This window comes from Bombina bombina, chromosome 6, assembly GCF_027579735.1.
Source record: "Bombina bombina isolate aBomBom1 chromosome 6, aBomBom1.pri, whole genome shotgun sequence".
NCBI classification, from domain to species: Eukaryota; Metazoa; Chordata; class Amphibia; order Anura; family Bombinatoridae; genus Bombina; species Bombina bombina.
In genome coordinates, this window is record NC_069504.1 from 654,219,736 (window position 1) to 654,245,179 (window position 25,444).

General features: G+C 37.4%; 1 protein-coding gene across 2 annotated transcripts in view; it reads right to left on the minus strand.

Annotated features, from left to right (window-relative positions):
• The window catches only part of MAN2A2 (mannosidase alpha class 2A member 2), a 162,533-nt gene that overhangs the window by 33,095 nt on the left and 103,994 nt on the right, over positions 1-25,444 (minus strand). For both annotated transcript variants that reach the window (XM_053717715.1, XM_053717716.1), the window contains exons 13-20: positions 23,252-23,319; positions 14,946-15,111; positions 14,523-14,759; positions 12,277-12,399; positions 4,093-4,207; positions 3,663-3,796; positions 2,565-2,706; positions 1,900-2,033 (exon numbers count right to left, since the gene is read on the minus strand). In XM_053717715.1, the coding sequence (XP_053573690.1) occupies positions 1,900-2,033; positions 2,565-2,706; positions 3,663-3,796; positions 4,093-4,207; positions 12,277-12,399; positions 14,523-14,759; positions 14,946-15,111; positions 23,252-23,319 (1,119 nt within the window). The remainder of the gene's footprint in view (positions 1-1,899; positions 2,034-2,564; positions 2,707-3,662; positions 3,797-4,092; positions 4,208-12,276; positions 12,400-14,522; positions 14,760-14,945; positions 15,112-23,251; positions 23,320-25,444) is intronic.

The following is a 25,444-nucleotide window of genomic DNA, read 5'->3' on the forward strand; positions in this document are numbered from 1 at the left end:
GATAATTATTGCAAGTTTTATTACTACTTCAAAGTTATGCTTTCACAGTTATGTAGAAAAGATTGAGGTCAGTTCACATTTACATCCATATTCATATAAAATAACACTCTATGCTACTAAACATCTAGAAAGCCACTAGCTGAAGCACACACATCTATGCAAAGCTTCTAAGCACTCCCTGTAACGTTACCTCTTGGCTGCTCCTCCTGAAGATGGAAAATGCCAGGTCTCTAAACTTGGAGATCATTTTAGAAAGGAAGCTGGTGGGCTGGGCAAAGGGAAATGGCACACAGGGGAATAATGAAATGGGGAGAGGAGGTAAATAATAATTGGGAGAAGGTGATATGTAAAGTCAGTGATGATTCAGAAACCAATTAATATGATTACTTAATGATGGAAAGGTTAGATAACAAGCAACACTGGGGTAAGGGAAGCAGACTTTGGGCCCAATTATCTAACATGCTATTGATCAAACATGAAACACCCTTAGAAGTATAAAAATCACAGTGGTTTTTGCTTTTGCAGTGACGTTTTGTGATTTTCTACTATGTTTGATAAAAAGGTGGGGGGGGGGGTTCAATATGAATTTTAATTTGACCATAACATTTTTTGCAAAACAATTTTTTTATGATTCTTGTGATTAAACAATACAATTACAAATGTAATACTTTTATCACATTTATTTGTTTTATTTTGTGAGCCCTACTATAATGTATGCACACAGATTATCGGGCCCTATATGAAAAAATAACTTACTTAACTGTAAACATATACAGTAAGCTAGGTGACACTGAGGGGTATACAATACTGAGATTATTTAATTCACCATAAACATTATATACATCTTAGCTAGTGAGAAGTGTCTGTTTCAGAATACAATTTGTGAGACGAGGACAGTGGTAATTGCTTGAATAGCCTTGCTACACACGAGTAAACAAGCAGAATCAATTCATTCAAAGTTGCACCTAGCATAGCAATCCAAAATGCACAGCATTCCCCTGAAAAGTATCTCCAAAAGTACTCATTTTAATTAAAGGAATAGTCTACTCAAAATTAAACTTTCATTATTCAGAGAGAGCATGCAATTTTAAGGAGCTTTATAACTTACTCCTATTATCATTTGTTCTTCTTTCTCTTGGTATCTTTATTTGAATGTAAGCTTAGGAGCTGGCCCATTCAGCACCTGGGTAGAGCTTGCTGATTGGTGGCTACATTTAGAAACCAATCAGAAAGTGCTACCCAGGTGCCAAACCCCTGTGCTTTACAGTCTTGCTTTTTCAAATAAATATAGCAAGAAAACCAAGAATTGATAATAGGAGTAAATTACAAAGTTGCTTAAAATTGCCTGCTCTATCTGAATAATGAAAGTTTAATTGTGACTAGACTATTCCTTTAAGCTACAAATTATACAGGTATGTATTTTTTTAACTTAAAAAGAGATTTAATTATAATTCAGTTTCTGTTAAAGTATTTTTTGTTCTATGTTACAATTGAATATGTTTTATAGTTTGTTTTTGTTAACAAATGTACTGACGATAATATTTTTTTATTTTACATTTGTGAGGAGTGTTCTGGTCCACCAATAAATCTGTGAGAGTTTTGCTTATCAGCCAGTAAACAGTCAGTTCTTAAGGACCAGTTATACTCAGGCATTCACTACAAGTTTCAAAATACAAAATATTTGAACAAGTTTACCAGTGCTGTATCTTATGCATGACATAAGTTGTTAGAGTTTCCTTTTAAAACAAAGGGAGGCTATTTTGCCAAGCAGAAGCCGCATTTGTTACTGTTACACTAGTGCTTTTGGGGCTTCTAACTAAACCTTATTCTCAGCAGCTGGAAAAGCATTAGTGGCTCATTTGCTTACAAAAATCAATAGAGAAGTGGGAAGCAGTTTACCTTATTTCCTTCTGACCTCCTTTCTAGTAAGATGCGAAACCTACTACAGATGCGTTTAGTATCTTTCAACCCCTGACCAAGGCCGCGGTTATCATCTTGCATTAAGCGTCTGTCGAGAATAACCTCCAGCTGACCTACACATTAATAATTGATCAAGTTAAAATGCTATACTAATAATCCATCAGCATTATTGTTTTTTATTTAAGGGATATAAAAAAAAATCAATGCAATAAGATCTAGTCATCGTTTTAAAACAATTTCATCTTGTATTATAATTGTAACTTTTTTTTTTTGCAGGGTCCATTTCTTCCTGTCACAGCCACACAAGGGGGCAGGGTTCTCTACAGGAAGGCTTTATGCCATAAAACTTCTATAGCAACTTGAGTTGGCTTTCTCTAGATTTCACTGAACAATACCAGGAAGTCAGTTTCTTGCCCATGCTCAGCAGAGGACAGAATGCCAATTATGTTCTCAGTATGTCAGCTCCCTTGTGTAACTATAGGCCATGACTACACTGATAATTTCTAAGTGCTCATTTTGCCAGAAAAATAAGTAGTTTGCTGTTTTTTTATGTTTACTTTGATTCAACATATTTTTTTAAAGGGACACTATTTCATATCACTTTAATAATGAAACCTGAGATAGTGATAGATTTTTATACTCACCGCTGTTAAGGCTAGAGACTCCTAAAGCCTGTGCAGTATGCAGGGTTAATCTGCTCTGCTCATCCTGGATGTACGCCATGAGTGGCATTGGGTAAAAATTTGCTTGTAGTGGCAGCTTTCTGAAAAACCGTCTGGGCTGAATCTACATTTGAAAGGAAACAAACATAAAACACAAAATTGCATTCTTAGCTTTTCACATTCAGGAAACAGTTTCAATAGAGAAGTCTACAATGAAACACTTCAGGCTAAAAAGTGGGTTGGAAAGAGAGAGTGAAAGAAAAAGAGAGAGAGAAAGAAAAAAAACGAGAGAAAGAAAAAGGGAGAGCGTAGCGACAAAGAGAAAGAGAAAAAGAAAAAAAGAAAAAGAGAGAAAGAAAGAAAGAAAAGAGAGAGAAAGGAGAGAGAGAAATAAGAAAACAAAGAAAGAGAGAAATAAAGAAAGAAAAAAGAGAGAGAGAGAAAGAGAGAGAGAGAGAGAGAGAGAGAGAGAGAAAGAAAGAAAGAGAGAGAGAGAGAGAGAGAGAGAGAGAAAGAAAGAAAGAGAGATGGAGAGAGAGAGAGAGAGAAAGAGAAAGAAAAGAAAAGAGAGAGACACACACACACACACCTAAGCAAGGGTGTAATATGGACAGCATAATAAACAGAGTTTATTATATATTAATTGGGAGTTTAAATTATAGCATATCCAGAAATATTCAGTTAAAATTAAGACACATTACAATGAAAAAAATAAACTAAATGTATGCATAAAGATATCCATTAGATTAATTACACATATACATGTTTCATGCTGCCCATGGCAATGAACATTCTGCCACTCACTTAATTTGGTTGATGTAATTAATTTGTTTAATATATAAAACTGCAAAACATAACAAGGTATATATTTCTTAGAATTTTAAATTAAACATATCAGAAAATATAGAACTATATTTATAGAATTACAGCAGCTACATAGGATTTAAAAGTGCAGACTACAGTTTGCATTTATAGACCAAGCCAATAAGATTAAATAAAAAGATTTATCTGACAGCTACTCTGTAATTTGCATATCTCTGGCAGCAATGTAGAACCTTGTACTGGAGTAAAAACACACACCTGAAAGCCATTTAGATCCGTATAGAAGGTGTCTCCACTCAAGATGTCTGTGCTAAGCCGCATGGCTATCTCCTTGTTGACGTGGTCACGAATATCTACCAATGAGCTGATATCCAAAGATAGACCTTCAGTTCCTTCCATGAAACCACAAAGATAGAGAATGTTGGAGTTGACCAACATAACACAAAACTAAAACCAATATAACTTTGGATGGCAAGTATAGGTAAGTAATATAGTTCTCCGCTAGACCATCAATTTATAAGATGTGTAAATTAGTGGTGTCAACATGGTCAAGCTAATTGCAGCACTTGTGGTATCTCATCCTATACAGGGTGAAGAGTTGATCATAATTTTTCATGTGGCATTAACCTTGTTTATAGATCAATCCAATCTGTGGGATCTGAAAGTGCACAACACACGGTTAACTAACCTGGTAAATTGTAGAGTCTCATTGTCTGCTGTACATGCTGGTAGTAACAGGTTACCTCAGAGAAAAAGGGTCCTTCGGTTACACGTACCACAGGTGGGTCTTTAGGAGTGTATAGCTGAATAAGAAGAATGAGACAACAGTTTATTACACAGGTAAGTCACACCTCTGCTTATCAAGTAAGTATGTCCTGTGAGACCCCCAAAATTACAGAAAACAAGTTTAAAAAAGAAACTCCGGCCTAGATTACGAGTTGTGCGTTAGGGTTAAAAAGCAGCGTTGAGAGGTCCCAACGCTGCTTTTTAACGCAAATCCACTTACGTCAATTGCGTATCCTATCTTTTCAATGGGATTTTCCTAACGCCGATATTACAAGTCTTGGAAAAAGTGAGCGGTACAGCCTCTCCTGTCAAGACTCCTACCGCATTTAAAAGTCAGTAGTTAAGAGTTTTATGTTACGGCGTTAGCCCATAAAACTCTTAACTACTTACTTTTAAATGCGGTAGGAGTCTTGACAGGAGAGGCTGTACCGCTCACTTTTTTAAAGTGCTAAAAAGTACACTAACATCCATAAACTACCTATTAACCCCTAAACTGAGCCCCCCCCCCCCACATCGCAAACGCTTAACTAAAATTTTTAACCCCTAATCTGCCGACCGGACATCGCCGCCACTTTAATAAATATATTAACTCCTAAACCGCTGCACTCCCGCCTCGCAAACACTAGTTAAATTTTATTAACCCCTAATCCGCCGTCCCTAACATCGCTGACACCTACCTACATTTATTAACCCCTAATCTGCCGCCCCCAACGTCGCCGGCACTATATTAAGTGTATTAACCCCTAACCCTAACACCCCCCTAACTTAAATATAATTTTAAAACATCTAAATAAAATTACTATTATTAAATAAATTATTCCTATTTAAAACAAAATACTTACCTGTAAAATAAACCCTAAGATAGCTACAATATAACTAATAATTACATTGTAGCTATCTCAGGGTTAATTTTTATTTTACAGGCAAGTTTGTATTTTAGCTAGATAGAATAGTTATTAAATAGTTATTAACTATTTAATAACTACCTAGCTAAAATAAATACAAATTTACCTGTAAAATAAACCCTAACCTAAGTTACAATTACACCTAACACTACACTATAATTAAATTAATTACCTAAATTAACTAAATTTAATTACAATTAAATAAACTAAAGTACGAAAAAAACAAACACTCAATTACAGAAAATAATAAAATAATTACAAGTTTTTTAAACTAATTACACCTAATCTAATCCCCCTAATAAAATAAAAAAGCCCCCCCCAAAATAAAAAAAATACCAACCATATACTAAATTACAAATAGCCCTTAAAAGGGCCTTTTGCGGGGCATTGCCCCAAAGTAATGAGCTCTTTTACCTGTAAAAAAATACAATACCCCCCAACATTAAAATCCACCACCCACACACCCAACCCTACTCTAAATCCCACCCAATCCCCCCTTAATAAAACCTAACACTAACCCCTTGAAGATCACCCAACCTTGAGACGTCTTCACCCAACCGGACAGAAGTGGTCCTCCAGACGGTCCGAAGTCTTCATCCTATCCGGGCAGAAGAGGTCCTCCAGACAGCCAGAAGTCTTCATACAGGCGGCATCTTCTATCTTCATCCATCCGGAGCGGTTCCATCTTCAAGACATCCGACGCGGAGCATCCTCTTCGTTCTTCATCCAACGACTAAATGACTGTACCTTTAAGTGACGTCATCCAAGATGGCGTCCCTTCAGTTCCGATTGGCTGATAGAATTCTATCAGCGAATCGGAATAAAGGTAGGAAAAATCCTATTGGCTGATGCAATCAGCCAATAGGATTGAAGTTCAATCCTATTGGCTGATCCAATCAGCCAATAGGATTGAGCTCGCATTCTATTAGCTGATTGGAACAGCCAATAGAATGCAAGCTCAATCCTATTGGCTGATTGGATCAGCCAATAGGATTTTTTCTACCTTAATTCCGATTGGCTGATAGAATTCTATCAGTCAATCGGAATTGAAGGGACGCCATCTTGGATGACGTCACTTAAAGGTACCGTTATTTAGTCGTTGGATGAAGAACGAAGAGGATGCTCCGCGTCGGATGTCTTGAAGATGGACCCGCTCTGCTCCGGATGGATGAAGATAGAAGATGCCGCCTGGATGAAGACTTCTGGCCGTCTGGAGGACCTCTTCTGCCCGGATAGGATGAAGACTTCGGACTGTCTGGAGGACCACTTCTGTCCGGTTGGGTGAAGACGTCTCAAGGTAGGGTGATCTTCAAGGGGTTAGTCTTAGGTTTTATTAAGGGGGAATTGGGTGGGTTTTAGAGTAGGGTTGGGTGTGTGGGCGGTGGGTTTTAATGTTGGGGGTATTGTATTTTTTTTTACAGGTAATAGAGCTGATTACTTTAGGGCAATGCCCCGCAAAAGGCCCTTTTAAGGGCTATTTGTAATTTAGTATAGGGTAGGGCTTTTTATTATTTTGGCCGGCTTTTTTATTTTATTAGGGGGATAAGAGTAGGTGTAATTAGTTTAAAAAACTTGTAATTATTTTATTATTTTATGTAATTTAGATCATTTTTTTGAATTGTATTTAATTGTATTTAGTTTAGGTAATTAATTTAATTATAGTGTAGTGTTAGGTGTAATTGTAACTTAGGTTAGGATTTATTTTACTGGTAAATTTGTCTTTATTTTAACTAGGTAGTTATTAAATAGTTAATAATTATTTAGTAACTATTCTACCTAGTTAAAATAAATACAAACTTGTCTGTAAAATAAAAATAAACCCTAAGCTAGCTACAATGTAACTCAGGGGTGTCCAAACTTTGCTCTCCAGAGGTTTTGGAACTACATTTCCCATGATGCTCAGCTAGATAAAATGCTGGCTGAGCATCATCGGAAATGTAGTTCCAAAACCTCTGGAGAGCAAAGTTTGGACACCCCTGATGTAACTGTTATATTGTAGCTATCTTAGGGTTTATTTTATAGGTAAGTATTTAGTTTTAAATAGGAATAATTTAATTAATGTTAGTTATTTTATTTAGATTTATTTAAATTCTATTTAAGTTAGGGGGTGTTAGGGTTGACTTAGGTTTAGGGGTTAATAACTTTAATATAGTGGCGGCGACGTTGTGGGCGGCAGATTAGGGGTTAATAAGTGTAGGTAGGTTGCTGTAACGTTGTGGGCGGCAGATTAGGGGTTAATAAATATAATGTAGGGTTTGGCGATGTTTAGGGCATCAGATTAGGGGTTCATAAGTATAATGTAGGTGGCGGCGGTGTCCGGAGCGGCAGATTAGGGGTTAATAATGTTATGCAGGTGTCGGCGATGTCGGGGGCGGCAGATTAGGGGTTAATAAGTGTAAGATTAGGGGTGTTTAGACTCGGGGGTTCATGTTAGGGTGTTAGGTGTAGACATAAATGTATTTTCCCCATAGGAATCAATGGGGCTGCGTTAGGAGCTTTACGCTGCTTTTTTGCAGGTGTTAGGTTTTTTTTCAACCGGCTCTCCCCCATTGATTCCTATGGGGAAATCGCGAACAAGCACGTTTTTCCTGCTTACTGATAACGTAAGCAGCGCTGGTATTGAGGTGAGATGTGGAGCTAAATTTTGCTCTACGCTTACTTTTTTGAGGCTAACGCAGGGTTTCTAAAAACCCGTAATACCAGAGTTGTCTGTAGGTGAGCGGTGAGGGAAAACTGCTCGTTAGCACCGCACAGCCTTACCGACAAAACTTGTAATCTAGGCGTCCTTTTGGTACACATATATTGGCAATGAGTAATTTAAAATGAAGAGCAAGACATCATGAGAAACCTAATGGTAAACAACTTAGGTTCAGGAATTAGGGAAAGAGTGAGCACAATGTTATCTATGACACACATGAACTAAACACTGTCTAACTGTGAAAAACTTTCAAAATGCTCTGAGCTAAGAGGCGGTTTTCAACGGTTTAGAAATCAGTTTGAGCCTAGCTAGGTTTAGCTTTTCAAAAATACCACCAAGGGAACAAAGCAAATTTGATGATAAAAGTAAATTGGAAAGTGGTTTAAAATTGCATGCCCTATCTGAATCATAAAAGTTTAGTTTTGACTTTACTGTCCCTTTAAAGGGGAAAATTACAAATTATTCAAATCAGTGCTGTGTATGATAAAGATTGCAGTAAAAAAAAGCCACAGGCTCCCCCTCTCTCTATACTGGTGGCCACCCATACAAAATGAGCATATCACTATTCTGTAGCTCTGCGGCAGAGTTTAAAGCAGCTCAATAAAAGGTTGGGAAAAGCACATGCACAGGCTGTAATTGAAGTGCAATAGAGCATACAGCAGAGCTGTCGGAAAACACTCTGGTAGCTGTGTATGGGGGTGAGTGCTGAGGCAGCGAATTGTCACTAAAAAGAAGAAGATTGAGGGGCAGCCAGGACAGATGAAAACAAACCCACTGGGTGTGAAAATGTACCTTTAGAAATTGCTTTTTAGCACAAAAAGGCAATACCGGTATTATACTGTAATCTTTATAATTCATTTAAGTAATCTGAAATGGTTACTACCCCTCTACCACATGGGTTTGGGCACCAGCTGTACATCCAAGAGATAGTGGAAGGAATCTCGAATAGTTTATTTTTTCCATTACATTTATATATATTCAGTAAATCTTACTCACTTCATGTGTATTAAAAACTAAGATAAAGAAATACGTCTGTGACAAAATATCCCTCAATGTTTGTTCACCAGTGACACAAAACAATCTGTGCCATCGATGGTCATTAACAAACCACATATGACTTTTTTTTGTAAGAGGCAAAGTAAAAAACATGGTCATGGGCACTCACTGCCCATGTGCAACAGCAGAAGTGCATGCTTGGGGCCTATGCTCACATAGGCAATTTGATTGATAGTTGCAAGGAGGTATAGAAGTGATAGCTATCAATGCAATATTTTAAATATAAATGGTGTTATTTAGTTAACGATAAATGTTTATATAATAAAGTTACTATAATATCAAATTAACCAACCTAATTGCAGTTGCCATAGCTGTGATTTATTATTATTATCAGGTATTTGAAGAGCGCCAGCAGGTTCCGCAGTGCTATGAACATAGGTGTTATATAAAACAATTACAGGGATCAAATGGGGAGAGGGTCATGCCGAGAGTTGCACTGTTGTAGTCGGCTCTTATGAAGATAGACTACAAACAGCTGGGCTCATAGGCTTACATGCTATGGGGTTTAAGGGGATAGCAGTGGAGATAGGAAGGTTAGTGTTGGTTGTAAACATCCCTGAATAGTAGAGTCTTCAGGGAGCACTTGAAGCTTTTAAAACTAGGGGAGATTCTTGTGGAGCGAGGCAGAGAGTTCCATAAGGTGGGAGCCAGTCTTGAGAAATCTTGTAAACAGGAATGTGAGGAGGTAACAAGAGAGGAGGAGCTCATGAGGGGAGCGAAGGGGACTGGAGGGAGAGTATCTGGAGACAAGGTCTGAGATATAGGGGGGAGCAGTGCAATTGAGGGCTTTGTGTGTCAGAGTGAGAATTTTGCATTTAATCCTGGAGGCAAAAGGAAGCCAGTGAAGGGATTGGCAGAGAGGTGCGGCAGATGAAGAGCGACATGTAAGGAAGATGAGCCTGGCAAAGGCATTCATTATAGATTGTAAAGGAGCTAGGCGACAGCTAGGGAGACCAGAGAGAATAGAGTTGCAGTAGTCGAGGCGGGAAAGGATGAGACAGTGGATTAAAATCTTAGCTGTGTCTTGTGTAAGGATATGTTTAATTTTAGTGATGTTTTTAAGGTGGAAGCGGCAGGCTGTAGCCAAGGTCTGAATGTGAGGAGTGAAAGATCTGAGTCAAGTGTGACCCCAAGACATCGGGCATGTGAGGTTGGGGTAGTGATGGATTTATCAACAGTTATAGAGACATGGGGGTGGAGATTTTAGAAGAAGGGGGAAAGTAAGGAGCTCAGTTTTGGAGAGATTTATTGAATTAGGGCCAGATTACGAGTGGAGCGCTAAATATCGTTTTCAAGAAAGAGATATTTGCACTCCACTGTGTAATACCAGCGCACTTTAATGTCAGAGACGTCATCAGAACCAAAGTGCAGCGAAGGGGGAAAGTCACGCAGCAATTGCAGCATTTGTAAATATATATGTATATGCTTATATACATATATGTATATATATATATATATATATATATATATATACACACACATATACATATACACACACATATTAACACATAAATATATACTATATAATAAAAGGCCAAGTGTGTTTGTCCGAAGCTGTCATGCGCAGTAGAGACTGTGCGCGAGGACAAACACATCTGGCCTTAGAGTCCCTACCTAAAAAGCCGGTGCGGGCGAAAGTGGGCTTGGCCGGGCGTGAGTGGCAGGGGGCGTGACGCGCGCGCGAGAGGGATAGAGGGGAGAGAGATAGAAAGAGAGGGGGAGAGTACAAAATAGATGGGAATGAGCAAGAGGGGGGAGAGAGAGCAAAATAGAGGGGAAACAGAAAAATAGAGAGAAGAGAGAGAGAGCTGGATGGAGGGATGGAGAGAAAGAGCAAAAAAGAGAGGGGGGAGAGAGAGAGCGCAAAATAGAGGGGGAGAGCAAAAGAGAGGGATGGGGAGAGAGACAGAGCAAAAGAGAGGGATGAGGAGAGAGACAGAGAAAAAGAGAGGTGGGAGATAGAGAGCGCAAAAGAGAGGGGGAAGAGAGAGCACAAAAGAGAGGGGGGAGAGAGGGGGAGAGAGAGCGCAAAAGAGTGGGGAGAGATTGCAAAAGAGAGGGGGGAGAGAGAAAGTGCAAAAGAGAGGGGGAGAGAGAGAGCGCAAAAGAGAGGGGGAGAGAGAGCGCAAGAGAGGGGAAGAGTGAGAGAGTGCAAAAGAGAGGGGAAGAGAGAGCGCAAAAGAGAGGGGGAGAGAGAGCGCAAAAGAGAGGGGGAGAGAGAGCGCAAAAGAGAGGGGGAGAGAGAGCGCAAAAGAGAGGGGGGAGAGAGCGCAAAAGAGAGGGGGGAGAGAGCGCAAAAGAGAGGGGGGAGAGAGCGCAAAAGAGAGGGGGAGAGAGAGAGAGCGCAAAAGAGAGGGGAGAGAGAGAGCGCGCAAAAGAGAGGGGGAAGAAAGCAAAAGAGGGGGGGGGAGAAAGCAAAAGAGAGGGGGGAGAGAGCGCAAAAGAGAGGGGGGAGAGAGCGCAAAAGAGAGGGGGAGAGAGAGAGAGCGCAAAAGAGAGGGGAGAGAGAGAGCGCGCAAAAGAGAGGGGGAAGAAAGCAAAAGAGGGGGGGGGGAGAAAGCAAAAGAGAGGGGGGAGAGAAAGCAAAAGAGAGGGGGGAGAGAAAGCAAAAGAGAGGGGGGAGAGAAAGCAAAAGAGAGGGGGAGCAAAAAGAGAGGGGGGAGAGAGCAAAAGAGAGGGGAGAGAGAGCAAAAGAGAGGGGAGATAGAGAGAGCCAAAGAGAGGGGGTAGAGAGAGCAAAAGAGAGGGGTTAGAGAGAGCAAAAGAGAGGTGGAGCAAGAGAGAGCGCAAAAGAGAGGGGGAGAGAGCGCAAAAGAGAGGGGGAGAGAGCGCAAAAGAGAGGGGGGAGAGAGAGAGCCAAAGAGAGGGGGAGGGAGAGAGCGCAAGGGGTGGGACCGCTGTACTGCAAAAAATGGCCCGTGTGAACGGGCTTTAGGACTAGTATGTATATAAAACATATACATTTATATTTAATGGGAACACACAGTACCCATAGACCGCAATGTAAAAGCACTTTACTCCCACCGACTTTAGACCCCCAAAACTGCCTAGTACAGTTGTTTTTTATTATTTTAAATAAAAAAACAAAATGCCCTCTATTTTGAGGGCACTTTTAGAAAATTAACCAGAGATCGGATCTCTAGTTAATTTTCTGAGCGCTAATTGCTACGGCAAGCAATAATGGCTGGTTAATTATCGCGAGCCCGCAAATGGGCAAATTTGCGGGCGCGCAATAATTAAGCGCTCCCCTTTTAATAAAGCCATTAGTGTTTAAATATAAAGCACAGTCCTTAAAGGGGTTTACGAATGTTTTTTTCCTTAAACTTAGAGTAAACTACTAACTAAAAAATGTATAATATTTATGTAATGTTGTTTTAATCTTGTCCTTTGAAAAGTGGATTTCATTCCTATCCTGCGCAAGCTGTACCTTTGCATCGCCATCGGGAAGGAAAAGATATGCTCCACTTTTGTCCTTGGATGTTCTTGTTCCATAAATGAGAAATTCCATGTTAATTTTTTCTTCATGCTCCTCCCCTGCTCGTTTGATACTCTGCATAATTACAACAATATATTCCATAATTCTACTTAAAATTAAATACATTGAATTATTATAGTCCCTGCTTCTAAAAGAAAAATCTAACATTAAAATACCATGTAACAATGCACTTTTATGTGCTGGTAAATCATAAGCAAAAACTGTATTCTATTCTCAGACTTTGTCTTTTTAAATAAAAACACTTTGCTGTTTTTTATTTGTTAACCAATACATCTGTTGTGGTGTTGAAATACAAACTGAATGGTCTTAAACTTACTCTTTTAGGAACTTTTTTTTAATACTATGTATGGTTAGGTTTACAAATAGGGTTGTCAAGTGTCCAGTATTTAACGGGACATTCTAGTATTTAAGAAGGATGTCCTGTAAAATCTTCAAAATAATACTGGAAACTCTGTGAGTGCTAGCTAAATGTAAAAGGACTCATGACTTAAAGGGACAGTCTAAAAAAAAAGACAGACAATCGCTTTATCACCCATTCCCCACTTTGCATAACCAACACAGTTATATTAATATACTTTTTACCTCTGTGATTACCTTGTATTTAAGCCCCCGCAGACTGCCCCCTTATCTCAGTTCTTTTGACAGACTTGCATTTTAGCCAATCAGTGCTGACTCATAAATAACTCAACAGGAGTAATTACAATGTTATCTATGTCACATATAAACTATTGCAAACACACAATCGCATTCTTAAAATAAGTTAAAAAAAAAAAAAAACACGCCTAAGGAAACAATACAAGTTTTTTTCAATCACGCCTAAACTTTACATACATATTCTAACACTATACTATGCAATTTATATACATTAAACAATGTATATGCATATATCATATACCTACAATTCCCCTGCTCCTATAGATGTATTATTGATAAGTTTAATTCACTATTGCATTGTAAGAATAGGGGTTGAGTTTCTGTTGAAACATGAAAATTGTATTGTCATACAGGGTTGTCGATGAAGGTGGCGATGCTGCTTTGAATATATCAACAGTAAAAAAACCTTTGAATATATCGACAGTATCAGAGAAACATCGCCACCCATTGAAATGTATGGTAAAACAGGTCTTAACGATGCTGCCTTTTAAACAGTACTGTCTGCCCTTTCGAATATTTTGGCCATGGAGACTTAGCACCATTCAATAGAATCTGCAGAAGAGAGGTACTAAGATCCTGATACCTTGGTTTTAGAAATTATCAGATGGATAATAACATCTAGGGTAAATAAAACCCTCTCTTTAGATGAATGTATCAAATAGGTCTTCAGCATAACATAAAACACATTTATAGTCTTTATTTAATATTTTATGTTGTATTCTATATATAATACATCTATAAAGCAGATGTTAAACTATAGTTACTACTTACTGTTGTAAGGATTTAACCTACTGAAAAATGATCTATTATACATGAATTTCTTAAAAAAAATTTTTTATCATTGTTAATGACTGTTTATTCACTTTTGAGTTCCAACAAGGTAGTTTGATTATATTTTTTATTCTCTTACTTATTCCTTAAACACATCCAATGGAGCAGTCATTTATTTCCATGCAGTCAAAAAAAAGTTTCTTATACATCGTTTTTTAAAAATGTCCTTTCAGTGACATCATCATGTACAAAGGGATAGTGGTTGTTCATGAGCACTCATTCCCGTGCTTGAGGGTGTTTGATTTGCTCATGAACACTGGGTCCTCAGGCAGATAGTGCCACTGCCTGTACCCTGGAAATATACAGCTGCTGTCCCTGCTATAAAAAGGGTCCCAAGCAGGTGATTTAGACTGCAGGGATTCAGTATATAGACAGCCATGATCCTATGAGTCTAAAGGACAGGCAGAGTAATTTTGCATACTTTAATTAAAATGAATAAATTAAATCTACGGCAGGATTGTGTTCATAAAACAAAAAATATTAAAAACATTGATTTCCCAAAAATCAGATACTCATACAAATGTCTAACTTAACCCCAAAATTTTAGGCTAAGTATGCCATCTAGATTTTTAAGGGGGCATTGAATCTATACTATTCTCTCCCTGCCACAGATGTTTCTTTTTCTTGGATTTTATTTGTAGAATGTTTGTACATACACACACACAAAAATAATTAGCCTTCCTTTCTCTCACCTTCAAGAGACCGGTCACACCAGAGAACCACACTTGCATGTATTGATTCTCAAGATAAAAATCATCTGTGCTAGAGTCCAAGATCTTAACAGGAAAGGCATCTTGCTTTTTTACAGCCAGTCCCCTTCCATGTAGATATACCCGTACTTTGGATTTTAGTATGGCATGACCATCAAAAGACGTGTAGAGCTGGAAGATACTGAGTCCAAGCGATGGCAATCTGGATGTAAAGGACACCTTGGGTAAAGAATTTTACAGCTTCATGTCATTATTCCTTGTAAATAAAAAAAAACACACACACTTAAATAGGTGTCTGACATTTTTTAAGTTTGTGTTTGTAATTGATGGACTGGAGTGGTGTTTTTTGTAACAGAATTGGCAGGATCAATGAACTCTATAAAGACCCATTAAAGTTCCTCTGACCTGGTAAACATCAGTGTTCATATCAGTAGAAGACTGCCACAGTGGGTTGAGTTGGATTGCCATTGGTTGCCCATCTTCTGTGAGTACGCGGACATGGGGAGTGTTCACCAAGAGAGAAATTACACACAAACGGTTCTGTTCTACTGGATTAAATACTACCACATACCTACAACAACAGCAAAGGAAATTATTATTTTTATTATTATTATTTATTTGTATAGAGCTGCACAATTCTGTAGCTCTGGAAATGAAATATATCAGCAAAGTAATCAATCTATATTTACTGCATGAGTTTGTCACTTTAGATAGAGTCAAATGAATTAGGGTTTATTGTTACATCATCTGAGGAAGGTAAATAGAGGAGAGGTAATGACTGACACGTTATAATCCTTCAGATTTAGGGGTAACACCTGTTACACAGATACTGGGATAAACGGTTTCAATTAATCTCTTCATTCCTTTATTGTTAAAGGGGCAGTTAAGAATAAAATAAACTTTCAGGATTCTGATAGAGCATGCAGCTTTAAAAAAACTTTCCAATTTACTTCTATAGAGTGCTAAAGGCAAGTGCACACTTATGAGCCTACCTAGGTTTATTCTTCAGCAGAAGATACAAAGAGAACAAAGCAAGTTTAATAACTGAAGCAAATTGGAAAGTTGTTTAAACGTTCATGGTTTAGAGCAGGGGTCGCCAACCTTTCGGACCTCAAGGACCACAAAACTCACAATTTTGAATCCTGTGGACTAACATAATAAATTTTTAAAAAAAGGTACAAACCTCTATAATGCGTGTGTGTGTGTATATATATATATATATATATATATATATATATATATAAAAAAACAAAAGGGGGCAGAACAAATGGCTAATATAAGTGTGTGTTTTACCTCATAAAAATTAGATAGCTGAAAGATTCAATGGTGCAGACCCTATGAAAATTTATATTTTCAACAAACTATAAGAGAAGATCAAGGACCAACAAAATTAATGGCCCAAAATAGATAGGGAATCAAGCACTCTTTTGCAAATAAAATTGTATAATCAATCTGGCTCTAAATGTTATTTATAAGAAATAAAACTCTGAGCAGCACAATCACAATAAGCAAAGTATATTTAATAGTGAGATACCTTAAATACCAAAGATAGCAATAGCTAAATAGATAAATGCCAGGTGTATATTGTCATAACATAGAATATTTATTGTACTAACATAGAATTTATTTTAGATTTAATCTGAGAACATGAGACAGTATAGGACCCTGGAGATGTGCACATCTTAGAATAAAAAATGACATGTACGCGATTCAAAACTACCTAGTACATTACTGCACCCAAGCTGTACACGGTACCCAAGACTGTGCAAGGGATTGTTACCGGACAGGTAAAGTGATAGGGATCTAAGTAATATCAGGTGCTTTGAAAGAAATTCAGGAACACATTAGTGATGGAGTGCCAGCAATTTCATAATAATAAATGCAAATATGTACATAACGTTATTGCAACAGAGTAGTTAGCAGTGTAGCAAAATGTAGGTATTAGTTAGTGCTAAAGTTGCAATCCAGGTCACACCAGGTTGACCTTCCACTATTAGCGGTATTGCCTTTAGCATAGAAAGTTGCAGACCTCCATAAGCAAGTATAATGATTAGTAGCAGCACTGCAGACACGTTTAGCAAAGCAGATATCCTGATAAATAGCAAGACTGCAGATAAAGGCAATAAGTCAGCGTGATAAGCAGCAAGAGTCAGACCAGGCTAACCCTCCATATACTGCATGTACGTTCAGTCACATTCCAATATTTGCCAAATGTTAGAAAACTTATCTGAAGCTAGAACGTCCGCTGTAAGAGTCAACTAGGTGCTGCAGTAGCATATAGTTGCTCCTGGGAATGGAAGCCTTGCCATTGTGTTCCGTGTAAACTTGCGATACCAAGCTTAGTAGAAAACGCTGAGTTGCTGTAGCGTGGTCTGTCAGCGTGCACACTTCCGGGTTGGTCACATGTCCATCAGTGATCCAATGCCTACGATCCTAATCGTTTCACCCACAATGCCAAATGATAGACGGGGCTTCCTCAGGGCGGATGGATCATAGCCCTGCAGGGAGGGATTATAACTGCAAAAAGCACCTCCCTTATTTTAACCTGTTAAATGCCTATATTCATAGTTGCATGAAATATACACCCTGCATGTATGTTTGTAAATATATATAGGCTATTGTAAGGTGCTCACACAACATTTTTACTTATCATGACATTCATTAAATTAACACAACCTGTATTATATATTATTATATTATTTTATTTTATTTTATTTTACCATGAATTGCAACTATGGCGTCAGAGAAACCATTATTGAGGGAGCGAAGTAATAAAGAAAAAGAAACAATTTTATTTACAATAAGCGTCATACATTTAAGCAAAATGCAAAAATAGATATACAGAATGAAACAAGAAAAAGAGGCTTTTTTAGATGACGCTAGCCATGTCCAATTTTTCATTAAGACCTACTGGCGACAGTGCATTAAGAGTGAAGATCCACTTACACTCTTTTTGGAGCAGACACTTATCGTTGTCCCCCCCTCTTCCATGTAAAATACCTTTGTCTATACCTGTAAAGCGTAGACAACTGGGATTGCTATTATGTTTCACTTGGTAGTGTCTCGCAACACTACTGGTTTGTATTTTGCCTTTTATATCATCTCTGTGTTCTTTGATACGATCCTTAAAGATCCTTTTCGTTTTGCCCACGTAGAACGCCGGGCATGAACATTGCAAGAGATATACAACCCCTTCGGTATTGCAATTGAAGAAGTGATTTATAAGAAAAGATTTCTTACTGTTGCCAGAAAATGTCTTGGTTCTTTTCATGTATTCACATGTTACACACGTTCCACAGGGAAAGTTTCCATTAGGTATATGATTTTTCAGCCAACCTCCTTTTTCAGTAGGTTTGAATTGGCTAGAGACCAGATTGTCCTTGAGGTTTCTTGCTCTTTTTGCTGCTAGGCTGGGATAAGTCCCAACTTCCTCAGCAATATTGCCATCACTTAAGAGAATTGGCCAATGTTTCTGAAGGACTGACCTCATGGATTGCCAATGACAATTGAATGTCGTAGTTAGACGTATCACTGATTTAGAATGTTTAGTTTGCTTGAACAGGAGATAATCTCTCTCAGTTTTTCTTGCATAAGCCATTGCTTTTTTAATCTATTTTTGCATTTTGCTTAAATGAATGACGCTTATTGTAAATAAAATTATTTCTTTTTCTTTATTACTTCGCTCCCTCAATAATGGTTTCTCTGACGCCATAGTTGCAATTCATGGTAAAGTAAAATAAAATAATAATAATATATAATACAGGTTGTGTTAATTTAATGAATGTCATGATAAGTAAAAATGTTGTGTGAGCACCTTACAATAGCCTATATATATTTACAAACACACATGCAGGGTGTATATTTCATGCAACTATGAATATAGGCATATAACAGGTTAAAATAAGGGAGGTGCTTTTTGCAGTTATAATCCCTCCCTGCAGGGCTATGATCCATCCGCCCTGAGGAAGCCCCGTCTATCATTTGGCATTGTGGGTGAAACGATCAGGATCGTAGGCATTGGATCACTGATGGACATGTGACCAACCCGGAAGTGTGCACGCTGACAGACCACGCTACAGCAACTCAGCGTTTTCTACTAAGCTTGGTATCGCAAGTTTACACGGAACACAATGGCAAGGCTTCCATTCCCAGGAGCAACTATATGCTACTGCAGCACCTAGTTGACTCTTACAGCGGACGTTCTAGCTTCAGATAAGTTTTCTAACATTTGGCAAATATTGGAATGTGACTGAACGTACATGCAGTATATGGAGGGTTAGCCTGGTCTGACTCTTGCTGCTTATCACGCTGACTTATTGCCTTTATCTGCAGTCTTGCTATTTATCAGGATATCTGCTTTGCTAAACGTGTCTGCAGTGCTGCTACTAATCATTATACTTGCTTATGGAGGTCTGCAACTTTCTATGCTAAAGGCAATACCGCTAATAGTGGAAGGTCAACCTGGTGTGACCTGGATTGCAACTTTAGCACTAACTAATACCTACATTTTGCTACACTGCGAACTACTCTGTTGCAATAACGTTATGTACATATTTGCATTTATTATTATGAAATTGCTGGCACTCCATCACTAATGTGTTCCTGAATTTCTTTCAAAGCACCTGATATTACTTAGATCCCTATCACTTTACCTGTCCGGTAACAATCCCTTGCACAGTCTTGGGTACCGTGTACAGCTTGGGTGCAGTAATGTACTAGGTAGTTTTGAATCGCGTACATGTCATTTTTTATTCTAAGATGTGCACATCTCCAGGGTCCTATACTGTCTCATGTTCTCAGATTAAATCTAAAATAAATTCTATGTTAGTACAATAAATATTCTATGTTAGGACAATATACACCTGGCATTTATCTATTTAGCTATTGCTATCTTTGGTATTTAAGGTATCTCACTATTAAATATACTTTGCTTATTGTGATTGTGCTGCTCAGAGTTTTATTTCTTATAAATAACATTTAGAGCCAGATTGATTATACAATTGTATTTGCAAAAGAGTGCTTGATTCCCTATCTATTTTGGGCCATTAATTTTGTTGGTCCTTGTTCTTCTCTTATAGTTTGTTGACAATATATATAGTATAACCATAGCTAAGTTTACATTATTTAAATGTATATATATATATATATATATATACACACACACATACTGTACATAACTAGTATAACCATAGCTAAGTTTACATTATGTATACATTTACACATTTTTAAGAATATTTTTAGGAATTAACTAACTGAATGACAGAACTGAGAGAATACTTCCAAATGACAGATGAAGGGTGAGTGCCAACCTTTGAGCTGGAAATAGAGAGGCAGAAAGTGGGGAAAAATAATTATGTTTAAAAGGACCACAAGACTTCCAAGTTATCTCCCCAGTTAGGAATTATTCAAAACTACTTATGATCATGGACAGACATTGGTGTCATAAATTAAGTTTATATCAGAAAGCTCTCAATATGGATGTGAGCTAACCACGACTGATGTTACTGGCAATTACTATAATACTTGTGGGATATGGCTGATCTGCTGGATGGCAATTACTGGAATTCAGGTGGAATGGCCTTGTGCTCTGGAAAATTATTAGAATGAAAAATAATGAATATTTAATAAAAAAAAAGAAGAAGAAGATGGAGGGGAGGAAGACAGACAGTGATGTAAGTCCATCTGAAGGAATTAGAAAAACTACTACAAAGAGACAGAAAAAGGGAAGAAATTTTTTTTCTCTCTTATATTCCATTTAAGATTTTCTTTTTTTTACATATTTTAATTCCACTTCCTCTGAGCAGCGCGCAGGGCAGGAGGAGTTAAAAATACAATCTAGCTACGCAAGTTGTACTACACAACCTGCGTAGGGTGATTGTAATTTAACTCCTCCTCTGTCAATTTTCACTGATGTCCAGTCAGGCACTGTAGGGAGTTACGGTGTGACGGGGGTGACACCATCAGAGGAGATTGATTCCTGCTTGATGGTGTCAAGAGCCATCAACATCTTCTCATGGACCACTGGTTGGCGACCACTGGTTTAGAGTATGCCATGCAAATTAAAATGTTGACTTTATTGCCCCTTTAAATGGATCAGGGCTCATAGAACCTTGTGTCCCTGAGCAAACACAGATTTTTAAGTATCCTAATAAATGGAAGAACTGGATGAGTAGGAAAATAAATACAATTTTATAAATGATTTATATACGATGATTTACTGGTTGAGGCCACCAGGAAAGTAAGAACAATGCTAAAATAAATGTAGTTACCCAGATTTAAAACTAGAATTTGATGTCTAATATGTCATGCAAAAGAGTGCAATGAAAAAAATAAAAAAAATAAAATGCTATCTTCTATTTTGGGTTAAAAACAAAGGTTGATAAAGTGTATACCATGAAGTGCTTGATTGCAACAAATGAGAAAATGGTTGCCCTGTCCGTTCCACTTCTCCATGTGGCATCACTTCTGTAATGATTTTATGATACCACCGTAAAATTTTACAAAATAAATATCAAAATAAACTAATTCTGCAACATAACTCCTATTATAATACTTTGTGGTAAACTTCACTGAAGGCATCTAGTTGCAAGGAACCGTTAATCAACCTACTTGTTTCCACATATCCCAATAATGCCTCATGTGGGGTTTAATAATCTCACTAAAAAAACAAAGGTCTGCAGCTATGATCCTTATGATCTAAAGCTCTCAGCTCAGGCGAGATGGTCTAAGAAGTCTCAGCAGTACTGCGAGGAAAAGTGAATTTTACCTTGTGAGGTGTTTATCTATTAATGCAGGGCTCTGTATGTGAAGGAGAGAAATATACGTTACAATATATAACGCTCAAACCCCCCCCAAAGATTTTGTGTGACTTTTCTCCTTGCCAGCGAGATATAGGCCCTAAGCAATATATATTTAACAACCATTTCGTATGAGCCAAAAAAGTAAAACGCTTCTGGGGAAACCGGTTTCTGAGCAACAGACCTACTTCCCATTCAAGTCAGGTAGATGCAATTTCTGTGAGAGGTATTGGCATCTTCAGTGACTTGGAAAGTCTGCAAAATCATTCGTGAAAGTAGAAGAGAAAAATACATCTAAACTCAGGGAGACAGATTGACTACTTTTACTTACAGCAAACTTAATACAAGCAGACATCCATTCATTTAAATGATTTGCATTGCTCCTTATAGTCTTTTCTTGACTTACATCTATTGGTGAATGTTTATAAAAACATTATCAATGCATCCAAAATTATTATCTGCATCACAAAAGTTGCATGTAAGATATAAGTTTAAAAATATTTTACACTGTCTATGCAAACTTTGAATAGCTTTGCCGTCCTGAGGCACATATTTGGAAAATCCTCTTGGCTTTCGACACATAAATAAATTCCTGCACATATCAAACAATCACTGTGCAATGTGTAGAAGGGTCAGCCCAGCCCCAAATTTAAATTACAGGAAAACCAGACAAAATAAATAAAGAAAATGCATTGCAGTTTCCCCCCTATATATTAATTAACCCCTTAGATGCTCAGCTATTTTACATTCCTGTGCTAAACTGTTTTGGAGCTTTTAGATGCTGCTCACATTTAAGCACTACTGGAAGTCCTTTTTAGTGAGAAATCCAGACAAACTATATATTGTTGTTTTTTTTCAGCAGACCCAACAGATTCATACTTTAAAATAATTTTATGTATATACCATGATATATAAGAAAAAGTTGAAAAAAAAAGCATTTATGCTGCAACCTGCAGCTTGGGGACCTTCCCTAATCCAGACAAAGCCTTTTGGAAGTCTCTTGAACTTTTGATATTAACATAAGGGCTCACACTGTACACCTATAAAACTGGTCAATTTAAATTCTAGCTATGGAAATTTGGTATCCTCAGTAATTACCTGGCTATAATGCCCTCCATAGTATCTAAATTTCCAAGGTTGTATCAGCATATCAATAAGGTTCTATAATTATATAACTTATCTGCACATAGGGGCTCTCATAACCCTTTATTCAACTAAATGCTCGTTTTATTTACTCCAGATGATCACTATGGCCACAGTAAACACCTGGCTATTCAAAGCTATATAGGGATTTTATTTAAAGGGATGTTAAACAGTCTGTTTCATTGTTATTATAAAAAAACCCACAAATCAGTGGGTTATACTTAATAGAAATCACTGCAACGTGGATTGTTAAAGGGATATGAAACCCCAAAAAAATTATTTCATGACTCAGAGCATGCGATTTTAAACAAATTTCTAATTTACTTCTATTATCATTTTTTCTTCCTTCTCTTGGTATCTTTGGTTGAAAAGCAGTGATGTATGCTTAGGAGCCAGCCCATTTCTGGAGCACTTTATGGCAGCAGTTTTGCAAGAATGTTATCTATTTGAAAATGCGTCCACAGGAGGATGACATGTAATTGTCATCCTTACTAAAGGCATTGTGTGTCACCCACCAAACTTCAAGGGTTAAACTTTTTTTTTAAATAAAATTTTAAGTTTAATCTCCCTTTTAATAGAATCTTTTCTTTGTCTTACAAAAAGAGATGAAGGCCTACTACATTATTTTTCCAGCAGCAATTTTTTTTTTATGCAGGTATTCCTGTCAAACAATTTTGTTCTAAAAATAAAGTGAATATATTAATACCCATATTGTAATAACACAACTTACACAGATCAATGATTTCCACCTGCACCCGCCATTAAACTCACCTTGGAGTTGTACCCAGCTTAATGACCGTTTTCTCTGGCAGAGATTCCTGGGTTAAACGGCTGTCATCCTAAAAAAACATACAGATTGTTGTCTGAATTATGTGACCATAGATATTTACAGATAATTTATTTTGTAGAGATATAATATGCTTGGCCAATGCAGAACGTACTGTATAGCTAGCGACCCTTGGCTTTTAAAGCATTTAAAACAAAATGGATTCAGAAAAGGTAGGTCAGTACCAAAGCTTTAATATATGTTTGTTCACCAAGAACAAGCACTGACTAGATAGATAGATAGATAGATAGATAGATAGATCTATATATGAAATCAGCCGGCATAAAACAATAACATTTTAATCAATATGTGCACGGTGGATCTCTCTTCCTCTCTTTTACACAAAACAGGTTTCCTACAAGTAGATTGTCACAAAATAGTCTGAGAGAAACTAAGGAAATTAAGTATCACTTGGATTAATCCTAACAGACATATTGAGGTCTATGTTACTGTCAGGCTGCTAGTTCTTAGAAAATACCATCTGTAGGGGACAAGACAAAAAGAGATGTTTTTCTTAAACGAGAAAAAAAGCACCAGACAAAGAGGAAGTTCTTTTAAGTGTAGTATTTAATGAAGCACATTAAGCAATGTACAACAAAGGTTATCACACTCACATGTAACACAACCACTTAGCAAGTGGGGTTCTTTTGTTAAAGCACTGAAATGCTACCTGAAGCACGATGTATAAATATATTAGCATACATACACTTGAGAGTTTCCATGACTCTTAGATAATGGCTGTGATGTTTTGGAGCAAGTCCAGGGTTCTTCTTCATAAATTGAATAGTTATCAACTGTTAACCACAAAGCACATGCCCAGTGCATAAGACTGTGTGCAAAACCAGGCATGAAATCTACCTATAGCATAGTACGGGTGGGCATATTGTCTACGCTTAGGTCAGAAATATAAAATTCTGCTTGTGGTTGAGCAAATAAAACATAAATACAAGTGGGAAAACAATTAGCCACTTTGCACAGTTGCTCTACTGAAGCTTTGTGACGGATAGCACAGATGTCCAGAAACATACAATAATACTAGTGATATGAGTCTGAATGAATCATAACTGTCGGGGACATCTTTGACATTTCATAAGTCATACGTATATCAGAATACATTAATTTGTCAGACATTATTTCAGAGCCTTCTGCCCTTTTCTGACTTTAGAATGATTGACAAACAGGGCATTAGCTCTTCTGAATTCCTTAGTGACGTATAATAAATAATATTTGAGTGCTATGGCAAATTCCAGTTTGTGATTTAAAACATTAGATCATTCTTAGGATTTAAAGAGAATGCGTGAACCATAATTCTATAACTTTAGTAATAGACAAAACCAAATCTAAGTAAAAGACAGCAAATCATTGTGTTCCATTTCCTGGCAATAAGTTATAGTTACAAGCTATCCGTGAGGTGAAAGCCATTATATTAGAAATGACTTGCTTGTCTGAATCAAGCATTTAATAACCGTGGAGTTAATTATGGCACTTACAGGTCATGGTAGCAATATAATCAATATAATTAGCTAATTTGAAGAAGAGGCAATATATCTGCTATGACAAATGAATAAAGTCTACAAAACAAGTTGTTCCTGGCCATGCTAGTACCAGTAGAATTGCCTATTTCTTGTGGATCACAGGAAACAGCAAGAAAACTGGAGGAAAGACACAGGCTCTTCTGAATTTACAAGGGTTCATCATTCTGTCTATTTTAATGGCAAGTAATATCTGAGCTGTTGCATTTTTCTTTCACTGTGAGAACTATTTCTACTCTTCTCTAGTTTAGGGATACAAATACATATTTGATGAATAGTTTGGGGACTCAAAAAAGGAAATTTATGCTTACCTGATAAAAAAATTTTTTTACAATATGACGAGTCCACGGATTTCATCCTTACTTATGGGATATCGCCTCCTGGTCAGCAGGAGGAGGCAAAGAGCACCACAGCAGAGCTGTATATATAGCTCCTCACTTCCCTCCCACTCCAGTCATTCGACCGAAGGTAGGAAGAGAAAGGAAAAGCCAAGGTGCAGAGGTGACTGAAGTTTAACAAAAATAAAGACCTGTCTTGGAAAATGACAGGGTGGGCCGTGGACTCGTTATATCGTAAAATAAATACATTTATCAGGTAAGCATAAAT